The 13703-nt window shown below is 40.0% G+C and overlaps 1 protein-coding gene across 2 annotated transcripts; it reads left to right on the plus strand.

Annotated features, from left to right (window-relative positions):
• The first annotated feature begins 172 nt into the window (after positions 1–172).
• LOC104320600 (putative short-chain dehydrogenase/reductase family 42E member 2) lies at positions 173–13620 on the plus strand. 2 transcript variants are annotated; one of them, XM_069810118.1, is made up of 12 exons: positions 173–603; positions 2607–2994; positions 3501–3596; positions 4585–4642; positions 5301–5419; positions 6371–6446; positions 7909–7991; positions 9232–9369; positions 10387–10452; positions 11121–11184; positions 11889–11962; positions 12588–13620. In XM_069810118.1, exons 2-12 carry the CDS (start codon positions 2653–2655, stop codon positions 12834–12836), a joined length of 1365 nt encoding a protein of 454 aa, XP_069666219.1. In that variant the 5' UTR covers positions 173–603; positions 2607–2652; the 3' UTR covers positions 12837–13620. The 2 variants fall into 2 exon arrangements, with proteins under 2 accessions (XP_069666219.1, XP_009921199.1); XM_009922897.2 differs by lacking the exon at positions 173–603 and having other exon boundaries at positions 2258–2994.
• Positions 13621–13703: the final 83 nt, after the last annotated feature.

Genomic DNA, 13703 nt, shown 5'->3' on the forward strand with positions numbered 1-13703 from the left:
TTGTTCAACTGATTTATCATTATTACAAATCCAGTATTTGAAGTTTTAAGACAGCTTTTAGTATCAGTTTGGGAGAGCCAGCTGTCTCATTTCTGTCAGTCTTTACCGAGTCTTAGTTTAAGCTGGCTATCGTTGGAGTTACTTTTGCTCTAACACAGTTGCAAGTGTGTCTTTAAATGATTAAAATTTAATATGAACATTCAGACATGGCACAGCTATAACGGCAGAGGTAAACGTGTTCAAAGTTTAATTTTTGCCTGGGATGGAGAACTCTGAAATTCTGCAGCTCCTGACCCTTTTCACATCGTCCCAGGCACGAGTGACCACAGAGCTGAACAGAGACCCACTGCCGGCTCAGGAGGGCAGGGACCTTGGTGCCTATTTGTTTGTGTTTCCTCTTCGGGGATTCCAGCTGTTTTGCAGGTGTTTCTGATGCTCTGCATCTCTCTGAGCCGTGTCCCATCACCGACTATCCAGCCGGTAATCAAGAGATGGTGTGTTTTTCCTGAACAACCTGTTCAACAGGTATCAGTGTGGACGGAGCCCTAGCTACAGACAGGATGCTTTCGCGCAGTGGTCGCAGCTGTATGAAGACGCATGGAGGTAAGAGCCGCCATCGGATGCTGTGGGATCCCAGGGATGCCGTGGGATTCTCTGGGATCCCAGGGATGCCGTGGGATGCTCTGGGAACCCAGGGATGCTGTGGGATGCTATGGGATCCCAGGGATGCCGTGGGATGCTCTGGGAACCCAGGGATGCTGTGGGATGCTCTGGGATGCTCTGGGAATCCAGGGATGCCGTGGGATGCTCTGGGAACCCAGGGATGCTGTGGGATCCCAGGGATGCCGTGGGATGCTCTGGGAACCCAGGGATGCCGTGGGATGCTGTGGGATCCCAGGGATGCCGTGGGGTCCCCAGGATGCTGCGGGACGGGCAGAATCCCAGGGATGCCATGGGATGAGCAGCATCCCAGGAAGACTGTGGGATTCCAAAGCTCCTGCAAAATGAGTGGTGCCCAGGGGCGCTGTGCGGAACGAGCAGGAACCCGGGGGGGGGGGGTGGTGGTGGTGTGTGTGCTGTGGGACCCCAAGGGGGGGCCGTGCGGCCCGTGTGCGGGGCCACGGGGCCCCGCTCCGCCTGCCCGGCGCCGCGGGCGGCAGGGGCCGCCGCTCGGGGACCCGCCGGGGCGGGCGGGGGGCGGCGGAGGCGAGCGCCCACCCGGGCCGCCTCTCGTCCGCTGCGGTGCGGCGGGGTCTGCCGGTGCCGCTTCCCGCGCCCGGGCCCGGCCGGACCCCGCGGCCGCCCCCCGCCCCGGCCCGCAGGCACCCGCCGAGCGGCGCCCAACGGCCCCAGCGGGGGGCAACGGCCCCAACAGCGGCCGGGCCGGGCCGGGCCGGGCCGGGCCGGCGGTGAGGAGCCCCGAGGGCGCGGACCGGGGCACGAGTTTCCTCGGCGCCCGGCCCCGCGTTCCCCGGGCAGCGCCTGCCCTGGGGAATTTGCAAGTGAGACGCGGAGAGTTCCCGCAGGAGCTCGGGTGACTTTTAATCTTTAACTGCGGCACGGGGAAGGGACGCGGGTAACTAAGGAGATGGGTTGCTACGGCCTCTGAAATGCCTCGTCTGTCAGAGGTGAACCCTTGACCACTGCATGGGTGGGAAGGAACCTCCGTGTTTACGCAGGAAATGATTCGCTCTGACTTTTTTCTTGGCGTACTCGTTGACCCTTTCTGTCACGTAGCAATTACTTTAGTTCCCCTCGAAAGTGAGGGATTCGATAGCCTTGTTCTCTGATACACCTTCCAAAGCAAGTATCAGGCATTCCTCCTTCCTTCTGAAAGCCTCATGTATCTCAACTCCATCACTGCCAATGATAAAAACACAGTGTACTCTTAATTTACACTCAGCTGCTGCTACTTAGAAAGGAGTTGAAAATACCACTTTTCTCAGACATCTGTCTTTGTGATAAACCAGGGACAAGTGGAAGAAGCGTTAAAGATCTCTTTTGCTCTAGGGGACGTTTTGTTTTGCTGCTGTTGTGCTTGGCCCTGCTTGCTTGTTTTTTAAGCACAGAAACTTCAATGCGATTTGTTCATCGTTGGAGTTTTCCTGTTCAAGATTTCAAATTCAGGTACAGGCCTCTGTCACATCCAACTCCTAAAGGCCATCTTTGAGCTTGTGACGCAGACCAGAACAAATTGAACTAAGACCAGGAGATGCATTTCACATAGGCAGCAATTTCTCTTCTGCTAATAAACAATTACGGTCTGTGCTGTTATTCTAATTTTGACCCATTGGTTGAAAACATTTGAATTCATGGTCTCTGCATTAATTTTTTTTTTTTTTTTTTTTTTCTTTTATTATTCTGGATACCATTTGCAAATAAATATTTAGTCCAAAACATGCTAAACCTTTGTTATTTGTTTTCAGAATGCTGTCCTTAACATAGTATACAGACATCTTAAATGTTTGTAAAATGTGAAAATTACAATTAAACAAACTCTTAAACAATCTAAGCAGAAAATTTAAATGGGTCTTTTAAAAGAAATCATTAAAATCTGGAGATTTTGTAGCTAGTGTTTTGCTTATGTTTTTATCTCTCTTAAACAGGTTGCATTAAAGTAAAACTTGGCTGCTGTGAATAGAGCTTGTTAACATGAAACTCACTGGAGTTGTCTGCATCCAGGAGCACTATGGAGCAATTTTCAACATGGAGGAGAAATTGTTATATGTGTCTGGTAATAGAAGACAGTATTTCACTGACAGAAAACTTACACTGAGTGGGGTAGCAACACCCTGGCGCCAAACCTCTAACTCCAAAGTGAATGGAAATGCTGGAGCACTGAGTGAAAAAAGAATGAGAGCAGTGGTGACAGGAGGCGGAGGCTATTTTGGATACAAGCTGGGATGTGCTCTTGCCAACGCAGGAGCTTCTGTTGTTCTGTATGACATACACAAGCCTGTCTGGGAAATTCCCAATGGAGTAGTGTGTATCCAGGTATGATAAACTATATTTTCACAACAGTCAAAGTTAGTTCATTTGCCTTCTCCATAATGTCTTACTAGTTTTCACAGATTCCAAATACCTAATTGCAAATTATTACAAATTTCAGTAACTTTTAACTGTGTGAATATCCCATGTGATTTTTGGTCAACTGGTTTTAGTGTGTCTTAAAATAAGGAAAACAATGAAACCTGTAATGTGTAGCACAGAGTACCTGCTCCATCTCCTGACCCTGAAGTACTCCTCAGGACCCAGTCACCGCCCTCATCTGTGCCTTTGTTTAATCACCTGTAGAATGAACATAGGGGTATTATGAGGCTTCATTAATGTTTTTAAAGTCCATGTAAGAAAATTATCACCAAGTACTGAAATGGACCTAGTTTTCAGACTCAGGATGTACAATTATATTTATGCATTCCCTCTGTGCTAGCCCACTATATGACAAATGCTAACCTGCAGCTTTGATTTCAAGTCCAACTATCTTTCCTTATGTGTTACAGGCAGATGTAAGGGATTACGATGCCATATTTGCAGCCTTTGAAGGGGCTGACTGTGTGTTTCATGTAGCTTCATATGGAATGTCAGGAAGAGAGCAAGTGAGTCCAAACAGTTTTGGTTTTTTCTGTGTGACTGCCCACACCGAGAATGAGCGACTCGATGCTGTAACACTGCATGTTAGATTTTATCCCTTCAAATTGTCCTGAGAGCCTGAATCCACGTCCATGCTGTTTTGGTAAATTGCTCTGTTCAAACTGGTGTGCTAGCTGCAAGCAATCTGCTTACAGTACTGTTTTCCTAGTTGTGAAATTACTTCCTCCCCAATAGAGGCTCCACCAGCGCCCTGGGAGGGCTTTTGAGTTGGAAATGGCATTGAAGAGTTCTGAAGTTGTGCAAGGACAAAAGGAAAGACGAGGGAGGCTGGATCCCTCCAAAACCCTGATCCTTCCCTAAACCTTTCACATGGAACTCCTAGGTGTAAGGTCACTGGGAGGAATAAAACCTGAACAAAATTATAAATTATTTTACATAACTAAACTGTAACAACGGCTGTATTTCAAGTCTCAATTGTTTGCCATTGGGTAAAAAGCTGTAAGGACGTACTTGATGTAGGACTCAGAGCCACAATTTTTATGATTAGAGTTACAAACACACACACTTTCTCACCTTATTTAATAAAAGGAACTTCAGTAATTACCTTAGCTGGATAGAACAGCTCGTTCAAAGATGTTTGCAGATGAACAATGCATACTTGGAATTGCTCTGGGTAGCGGCAACCAGTCACTGAAGTGCTACTGAAACATGGATATTTAACATATTGCTGCAAGATATATAATAACTGGCAATATATGTTTAGAACACTGCAATTCTCTTTGCTTCAAGCAGGCTAGTCTGTAAAAATACAAGAAAAATACAGTCATAGTTTAAAAATAATGATTTTACTTCTTGAAGTCTGAAACAGCAGTCTAAATTATCTTTTTTATAATCAAAGCACTAAACTCATTACCTTTATTTGGGGACATTTATAACATTCCCCTATTGAATTTAAAATGTATTAAAAAATGCACAATTTCTTTATTTTTGTAGTTGCATAGAGAAGAGATTGAAACTGTGAACATTCATGGAACAAGATTCATCATTGATGGTACGTATCTAACCTTGCCACTGGATGTTAATACAGCATATCAAAATATCACACCACTTAGAAAAAGGAGTTGGCTTTTTTGGCACACACAGTTTTTTACCAAATACTTTACATTTTTGGCAGAAGACGCGGAAACATGTCATCATTTTTCTTTTACGCTTGATTCTGTTATGGGGTGTGATATGACACCAGCACTGCAGTTCAACTACTTCAGCTTTTCGTAACCATGATTGACCTGGTGTCAGAATCCGTATCCACGTAAGGAGTTAACCATTTCCATGTGCATTTCATAGCAGTAAACCTCATTACTATCTAATAGCTTGTGCACAGGTAGTGGGCAGCCCTGGAAGCAGATGGACCTCTAGCCACCTGCCTGGCTCGAGCTGAAGCCCATCTCAGTAGGCTGGTAGCAGCCCTCCCAGAGGCATAGTGTTTGTTAGCTTACAGCATCCAAATCACGATGTGCCCGATTATAAGCATTTGGTTCTACACTGATGTCTTCCCTTTAAATATGCTTTGCATTTTAAACCACCCAATCATAAAATGGAAGGATTTGCTTTTTTAAGATTTGACAGTTTCTCAGAAAAAGGTCATACAAACTTTTTTTCCATATTGTTTCATTTTCCACTAAACTAATTTACTTTATACCTTGCCACAGCCTGCAAACAAAGGAACATCGCTAGATTGATATACACCAGTACAGTAAATGTGGTGTTTGGAGGGCTTCCTATTGAAGATGGTGATGAGGAAACTGTGCCATATTTTCCAGTTGAAAAGGTAATTTGGTTGTATTATATTTTCAAGTTTCCTCTTTGTTTACTTTCTTGTTTCTGAAAAAGCCTGGAGTTTTCATGAGCGTGTTTTGCCTGATGCCAGAATCCAGGTACCAGAAAGAAGAAAGAAAACTCTTTATCGATTCTATTCACAATCTTGACATGTCAGTTTTATGTACATTGCCGTATATATTTCTTTGTTTCCTATCAAGGCCTTGATTTTGGAAAATAACTCTTACAGTGTCCCGTTAACATTAATGAAATTCCACCTGGACATAGGGATCGTGTTATGTGGCTTGGTGCCTCTTTAGCCATATATTATTTATACGATTTTTCTGTTTCTCCCTTATTGAAGATAACGTATATTCTATGTAGAGCTGATATGGACAAGTAGCCTATTTTTATATGGGTTTATTGCATTTAATTAAAAAGGAGAAAGTACTTCTGGGTGCTTTGCATGCACAGTTGGTTTTTGTGTCCCTCCTCTCTCCATCAAGTATTTCAGTCTTTCAAGAAGTAGAGATGGATAGAGAAAATATTGAGTAATATTTTGAATGATATGTCAAATAAAATTTTCTCTGGGACAGTGCCACAAGAAAGTGAACAGGATAATTCAGACCAATCATGTCTTCAAAACTTGGCTTTTGACTCTTCCGTTACCTGAAAAAGAAATCCAGATTACAAAGTAGTGGTCAATTACATTCTTGGCAGCATTCAAAGCATACATATATTTATTGCTTCTCAAATGTGCTGAAATTAATTAACTGGATTTGCATAAACAGAAATGCTTGCTTACCCTAGCAATATGTATGTTTTATCCTAAACTAATACCCCACAGCTTCTGTATTTTGAGGTATTTGTTGCCATCTGCTAAGTAAAAACTAGTGAAGAAGAGATGCCCCTCTGCCCTGTCGTTTCAAGAATAGATAAAAACATATTTGCTTTTTCTCTGTAGCATGTTGATCATTATTCCAGAACCAAATCAATTGCAGAACAAATGGTACTAGCAGCTAATGGAACTCCACTAGCAGGTACTTTTCTTACCATGAATTCATAGTAGAATTTACTCCTCCCTTTCTTCTTCCTCACTAACATCCTGTATCCTGTATCAATCCTTAGTGGACAAGATTGTCCAGCAATTATGAAATCAAGTTATCTACGCTCTCTCACAAACGAAAAGATTTTAACTTAAAAATCACTTTTAATTGTTTTTAAGTTCCCATAGTGTCCATAAAAGCTTTTAGCATGGTAGCAATGAGTTCAGTATGTTAATTGAAAAGATGAAGACAGCTATAAATTAAACAAAAAGAAGTGTTTAATGTCACTGTATTATGCAACATAAGTAAAACATGAATGCTGATTAAATTGTTGTCCATCCATCCCCCCCGCCCCAAGTTATATATTAAAATCTGAAGAAGCTACCTGATACTACAGCCTGGAATTATTTATTAGTGCTTCCCAAAGTTTTCCATGTTGAGGAAGCCAGTTATACACTTGAATACTTAAGCTCAACTGTGAGATACTATAACTGCCAGTGCAAAGCAAATTAATGTAAAGTGCAACATGACGCTATGTGACCAAGTGATACTGAGCTAAATTTAGCTGTGGACAACTTACAGAAAAGACTCTCTTCACTTGATACTGGCAGAGGGCTATAAAGAGATATAAAGTCATTGATGGGCATTCCATCCCAATAGAATTATTTTGTTTAAAAAATAAAGGGTTTTTTCCTTATTTCCTCAGCAGCTGTTCACATCAAAGACCCTCTTAATTTGAGGAGCAATACAGAGTTCTGCTTTTGTCAATGAAATTAGAACCAGTCAGTGCTCCAAACATCCCATTTTGATCCTGTGCCATAGCAGGACTGAGTATTTTGCATGTTTTCAAGTACTATTACGAACCGTTATTAGCAGATGATGAACCAGCCAACTGATAATACTTGGGAAGTGATTGGATTTTCAGGATAGTCCTTACTTTCTCCCGTTGAAATTATCACAAGCTTCTACAGGAGTTCTAGTGGGAGCTGGTTGTGCCTACTGTTGAGAACCTTTCAGCTCTATCTTGTACTGCTAGTGAGTCACTGTTTCCCATCAATAATTTTGTCTAAGATTAGTTGGTTTCATTCCACTTTCCTACCAATAACTTGCTCACTTCAGCAAACTCATCACCACAGTTGGCACGTTCATTCACTGCTTTGGCACAGAGACAAACGACTGGTTATAAAGAGGTTTTGAAATATCTGGTAATTTCTAGGAATCCGACTATGCTGGCAGGACTTCTCTGAATCTTGCCTTGCTATTTTGCATGTTCTGATTCTGCCAACTTAATATCCAACTACTAATTCAACACCTTTTGGTATGTATTATTTTTTAAGATGGTGAAGTTCATTTATTTCAGAGTAAGTTCTGCTACCACAGTCTTTGGTTCATACAAAGAAAGATATAACATGGTCACATGAAAGTCACTTAAGAATGGTCTTATCAATTCTTCTAGGAGGTGGAATACTTTATACGTGTGTTCTTCGCCCACCAGGAATCTATGGACCACAAGAGCAAAGACACTTGCCAAGGCTAGCAGTATGTATTTTATGTTTTTTTAATCAGCAGAATCTTCTATTATATGCAGCAGCATCACTTATTTGTGTTATAAATTGACTGACCTTCTTACTGGGCAGCAATTCAACAATTCAGTTGTCTGCTGAGGACATTGTAACTTTTGTTAACAGGCACTATACTGTATCTGTAAAGAATGTACAGTACATTAAAAAAGCCTTTTTTTAAAATACAAACACATGTAGGTCCAGCTTTATAATTTAATGCTTACTGTAATTATAAGATTCAGGCCAATCTATGATATTTCAAATGTCTGTTTGCATGCAACTTACACCAAATGGTTTAAAATATTAATGAAAAGAGATACGACAAAATATCTTATTTCCAGTCTCAACAGCTTTCACTATGCAATGAAACAAGTGACGGAGTGGGAAGCACCTTCTGGTACACTAGGTTACTGAAGGGCAAACAGCTGAGGTGCTTATGTTTTACCCTTTTTCACTTGCTGTAGGACTAGTACAGTGTTTAGAATATGATCCCTATAAAATTATATGAGTCAGTTATTTTAAAAGCATCAGTACAATATAAAGTTACACACAGCTTTGAGGAACGAATAGATTCAAGCTTACCACGTAATACATATTTTTGTTTTGTGGCTGAGGCAGGGAATTACATTAAAGTCAGCCAAAATATACTTTATCATCTTCTAAATAAAATATCTTTTAAGAATGGCAAATGTCATTTTAGTTAAACCTGAGATGTTTGCTTTAGCCTCTGAAAAAAATACAGTCTTTTTAAACTTCCATTTAAGATTTTAAGATTATTTGTTATGAGCCCATTTTAAGACATTATGCAACCGTCACATTTTGCAGTTTCTAAAATGTACCTGTTAAATGAAAAATATAACACCTAGCATTACTTTCCATTTTTTCCCAGCCAAAGCTATTTGTTAAATTTGATCCAATTTTGTGAATACTTTTGATCCATTCAGAACTGTATCTTACCTTTCTATACAATATTTTACTTATCCTTAGAACAGACTTGTATTTTTTGTAAATTGAGGACATATTGTGTTCAATTCGTTCTTTGATCCTTCCTCATGAGCAATATTTTTAGAGCTTTCTGCACTTCTCTTGATTCTTTTTAATTGATTCATGTATTTTTTTAAGTAGAGACAAACCTACATTTAGCTGGAAAAGAGAGTGCACTGTACCTCATTTTAAAACCCATTTTGCTTTGGTTTCATGTTTGTTTATGTCCATAGAAGAATATTGAGAGAGGGCTACTTAGCTTCAAGTTTGGAGATCCTTCTGCTAAAATGAACTGGGTGCATGCAGAGAATCTTGTACAAGCTCAAATCCTAGCTGCTGAAGCTCTCACTCCTGAAAAGAACTACATAGCTGTAAGTAAACAATACAAGCACCACAGTTTTTATCTGACAGTGAATTCTGCCACTGTATCCTGTACTATAGTAACTACTGTAGTAGCAGTAATTACTGTTTGTGTTACTGTCCTTTAGCTTATGTTATTGTCTGTGTTTTTAGTTGGCAAATGTGCTATGAACAGTGTGGGACCTGGCAGCATTGGCTGTGCAGTGTGTTAAGAGTTGGAATATTCAGTTCTGTAAGAATATCTCTACCTTTGCATTTTTGTAATGTAGTATTTGCCATTTCTGGAAGATGAACAAAAAATGTTTGCTATGTCAGAAATTAAATTGGAAGCTCAGGCAGATTCATCCCCTGTTCCCCTGTATATAGATCCAGACTTAATGTTCTGAACTGTGATAATCAGTTCTTCCCATACCATATGCAAATAAAAGCACATTTCATTTGGGTTCATTGATTTAAAAAATAGTTGCAACTGTTTTGCTCCTTGTAAACACAGTTTTTTTATTTGACCTAGAAGCACTACCCTTAAAGTGTGTTAGAAAGATTTTCAAAGTAGATTAAACTACTTTTTCTAAAACTCTAAAAGCAAAAGGGAAAGAGGTAACTTATGCCTTGGTTGCACAGATGGAGTCTTATGGATTTCAATGAGTCTTCACTAGACCGAGAGCAAAACATGTCCCACCATTTGGTGAATATGTGTTAACAGCACAAGTTAGAAATGGCACCACTTCCAGTGCATTTGGTAATCTCTGTATAGTCAGTGTAGCCATTCTGTATAGCACATCTATTAGACATAATTTATACCAAGGCATGTTAATCACATAAACCACTTGTCCACCAATTTCATTGCACGTTAGTGCAAATGATTGAAACACATGTAGACAGTTTGTTGACTTGTACGTACATCCATGCATATTTTATATTGCTGTATTATTTTTAAGCTATTCATAAGGAGTGAGATAAAGAAAATGAAGTCAATATATATGCAGTATTATTTTTGCTAACTTGCCTCTTCTCTACCTCTTTAACAGAGTGGCCAGGTGTATTTCATTAATGATGGTGAAAAATTCAACCTTTTTGAATGGTTAACTCCACTTGTATGTGCAATATATACTTTATCTCCAAATACATTCATTTCTTTGACTGTATACAACTCCAGCTTTTGTGTGCATGTTACATTTGGTATGTTTGCTTTGGGTGCAAGAGTTCTGATGTGAGTTTAATTCCTGCTTGAAGTTCAGCATGATTAGCGCTGTAACAAAGCCTACCTAAAATACTACATTAAAGCAACTGTCTTCACCAAGCCGAAGGACCATCTAAACGAGTATCCTCTTTCGAGTTGCCATTATCTTAATTTCTTGGGTGCGCATCTGTTAACGGTGGCTATTTTGGGTGGACAAAAAATATAAATCCTAATTATTAATCTGTAATATACTTTCTTTTCAAAAGATCATTTTATTGTTAATGCTGGGCTCAAAACCGCAAATATGTCACAATGTTAAATTAGGTGTCAGCACACCATGACATTTCGATCAATTGTTATAAACTTTTTTTTCCCTTTTTTTAAGACTGCCACTTGAAAATTACATAGTGTCTGCATGTGACATTTAACTGGAATTCCCTCGAAAATGAAAACTCAAATAGTAACAGCAATGATGAATTTTTCTGTTTTATCAGTAAATATTTCCACAAATATCTTCTGTGTTGAAACTTTAAAACTTGTTTGAGGTTTCTGTTTTTTTTCACTGTTTCTTAAATCTTTCAGTTTGAAAGATTAGGTTGCAGTAAACCACGGATACGTATTCCTACTTCCTTAGTTTATGCATCAGGTAAAAATATTTTATCAACACTTCTCTTTCCTGTCCACATTACCCTCATTCCTGATTGTAATATGATATTGGTTGTTTTTAATTTGCCCACAATTTTCATTTTCATGTATAAAAATAATACACTATGGGCCCATCTAGTGAGCAGCAGTTAGGGGTGAAGTTCAGCTCTATGCAGTGTGGTGAAATCAGAATTATCTCTTATTTAATTCCCACAAAAACAGGTTTTATGTAGGACTTAACAGATGTATAACTTTGTGGAGTTAATGGTATAAATATAAAAAGATAAATGTAAAAATTGATGACTTCATGAAATACGCTGAAGAGTATCTGCTTTGCTGCATGGGTAGATTTCTTGTTCCCCTGTATCCCATGCTTTCTCCAGAATGAACCCCCATGTGCAGCTAAGACAGAATCCAACTTGGAGTATTTTGTTACCATTTTTTTAATGAAGCCTCATGATCTTTTCACTAGACCTGTCACCAACCCTCCAAACCCTTTTCACACAAGCACCCTAATTCAGGCTGCCTGAAGTATTAAACCCAACCCCTTGTGAGCAAGTAGTCCTGCTGATGTTAGTAATAGTGCCCTGAGCTCTTAGGTACGTGGTTATCTTTCATTATCATACACAGTGTGAGATACACCAAAATCATAATAGCATAGCAATTTACTATTCTTACCTCAAGTAGAAATCTTTTGTTATGCAGCCATGATAATGGAATACCTTCATCTGATGCTGAAGCCATTTGTTGAACTGTCCCCACTGCTGACCAGAAATGAGGTAAAAAGTCTTTGTTTGTAAACTCCCCTTAATTCTCACAGGATGCATGCATACATGTTAATACTGAGGTACAATTTAAAATTAAATCAGTAGAAAGTAAAATCCACCCAGTACTACCTCAGCCTCCAGTTTCCAGGGCAAACGTATGCATCATGTACATTTTAGGCAATATATTATGTTCGTTACCATGATCTTTGAAAAGATAAGAGCTTATGCTTACAATCTGGGCGAGGCTGATTCAGCTCCTTCCCTCCAAGGCTCAGTATCCTGTATGGCTTTGGCTGGTCAGTTGTGCCCTAATTTCTGAAGATACTTAGGCACCCAAGAGACGGCTTTTATCTGCCTCCTTAGGTACATAAACGGGAGTGCAGAACATTTTTTGTGGATGTTTTCAAGACTAGAAGATTCTGCTTTGCAGCTTTTACTGCCTCTCTGGGCTTTCAAGGTTCTCCTTTTGAGTGAACAATTTTAAAAATAATTTGACTGTGAATAGGACATTGATGTAATGTTGTGTTGTTTTTTTTTTATTTTACATTTCCTTTAACTGTGTCTTTGCTACCATTTACAGACTTTGTTCCAATTTCCTATGTATTCATATCTTTGTATGTTAACTCTTGCCCTATAGGTACAGAACATTTCTATAACTCATACGTTTCGAATAGACAAGGCCCGGAGTCAGCTGGGGTACAGCCCAGAGAAGTTTGCATTTGCTGATTCCGTGGACCATTACATTAAAACAAGACCAGAAGCCCAGAATCATCACAGCTTCCTCAAAGTGTTGCTTTCTTTAATTTTTAGTTTAAGTTTGATCTTTCTTTCTTTAAGTTTTGATGGCCTCTCAGTTTTGCATTTTTTTAAAGAAACACAACACTGACTTACCTAAACTGCACGTATTCAGTCACAGTACTGCTACCTGGATCATTCTAATCTCCACAATAGTTACTGGCCCCAGTGCAATAAACAGGCAATTATTTTTAGATTTAAAAAACAATATCGTAACATATCAGCAGCTGTACTTGAGAAATACAGTTAACAAGTACAGCCAAATCACTGAAACACGTTGGAGTCGAGATTGTTGCATCTGTTTATTTCACACCAAAAAAACACGTTTCCAAACTGATTGCTGAAGTAAAAGAGAACCTGCAGAAGAACAAGAGCTACAATCAGCCTGCAGTGCTTCACTGGTGAAGAAAAACGGCTAGAAGGATTGACCACAGCTGCTGCCCTGGGGAACTGAGGAACAAGCAAAGGGAGGGACAGAACCAATTACTGTAAATAACATATACCAGCCCTACAGAGAGAGTTCACACCATGTGAACTTCTTTTGTGAATTAGCTGTATCACTGCATATGGGGGAAAATAAAAGCATACTTGAAACTTTGCTGCAGTCAGTCCTGTGCCTCTGTGCACACTGTTCCAGAACTGCTCCCTGCTTTACCCCTGGGGTGCAGAGCCATCTGTAACAGCAAGCACCTAGCACCAGTTTGGAGGCCTAGGGAGTACGTGCAGGTATGGTTTTTCATGAGTCAAACCTGTGTATTTTAGTTAAATTGGAAGATACTAAGTTACCTGAAAGTGCATTTATGTCACAGTAGAGGAATCTGCCACTGTGGGTTGCACTGATCTTTGTACTGCTTTGTTTACCTCCTGTAGTCATGAAGGACAAAAACTAACAATAAAGTTTAGTTGCCTATCAGCTGAGCTTTAGGTACAACTATGTTTTTGCACATAATTTCTTAAG

Source organism: Haliaeetus albicilla, chromosome 22 (genome assembly GCF_947461875.1).
Source record: "Haliaeetus albicilla chromosome 22, bHalAlb1.1, whole genome shotgun sequence".
NCBI lineage: Eukaryota > Metazoa > Chordata > Aves > Accipitriformes > Accipitridae > Haliaeetus > Haliaeetus albicilla.

Coding starts and splice junctions, on each gene's coding strand:
- LOC104320600 (XM_069810118.1), top strand. CDS start 2,653: ATGAAACTCACTGGAGTTGTCTGCATCCAGGAGCACTATGGAGCAATT. Junction 2,995..3,500: donor ATGGAGTAGTGTGTATCCAG/GTATGATAAACT, acceptor TATGTGTTACAG/GCAGATGTAAGGGATTACGA. Junction 11,185..11,888: donor TTCCTTAGTTTATGCATCAG/GTAAAAATATTT, acceptor TTTGTTATGCAG/CCATGATAATGGAATACCTT.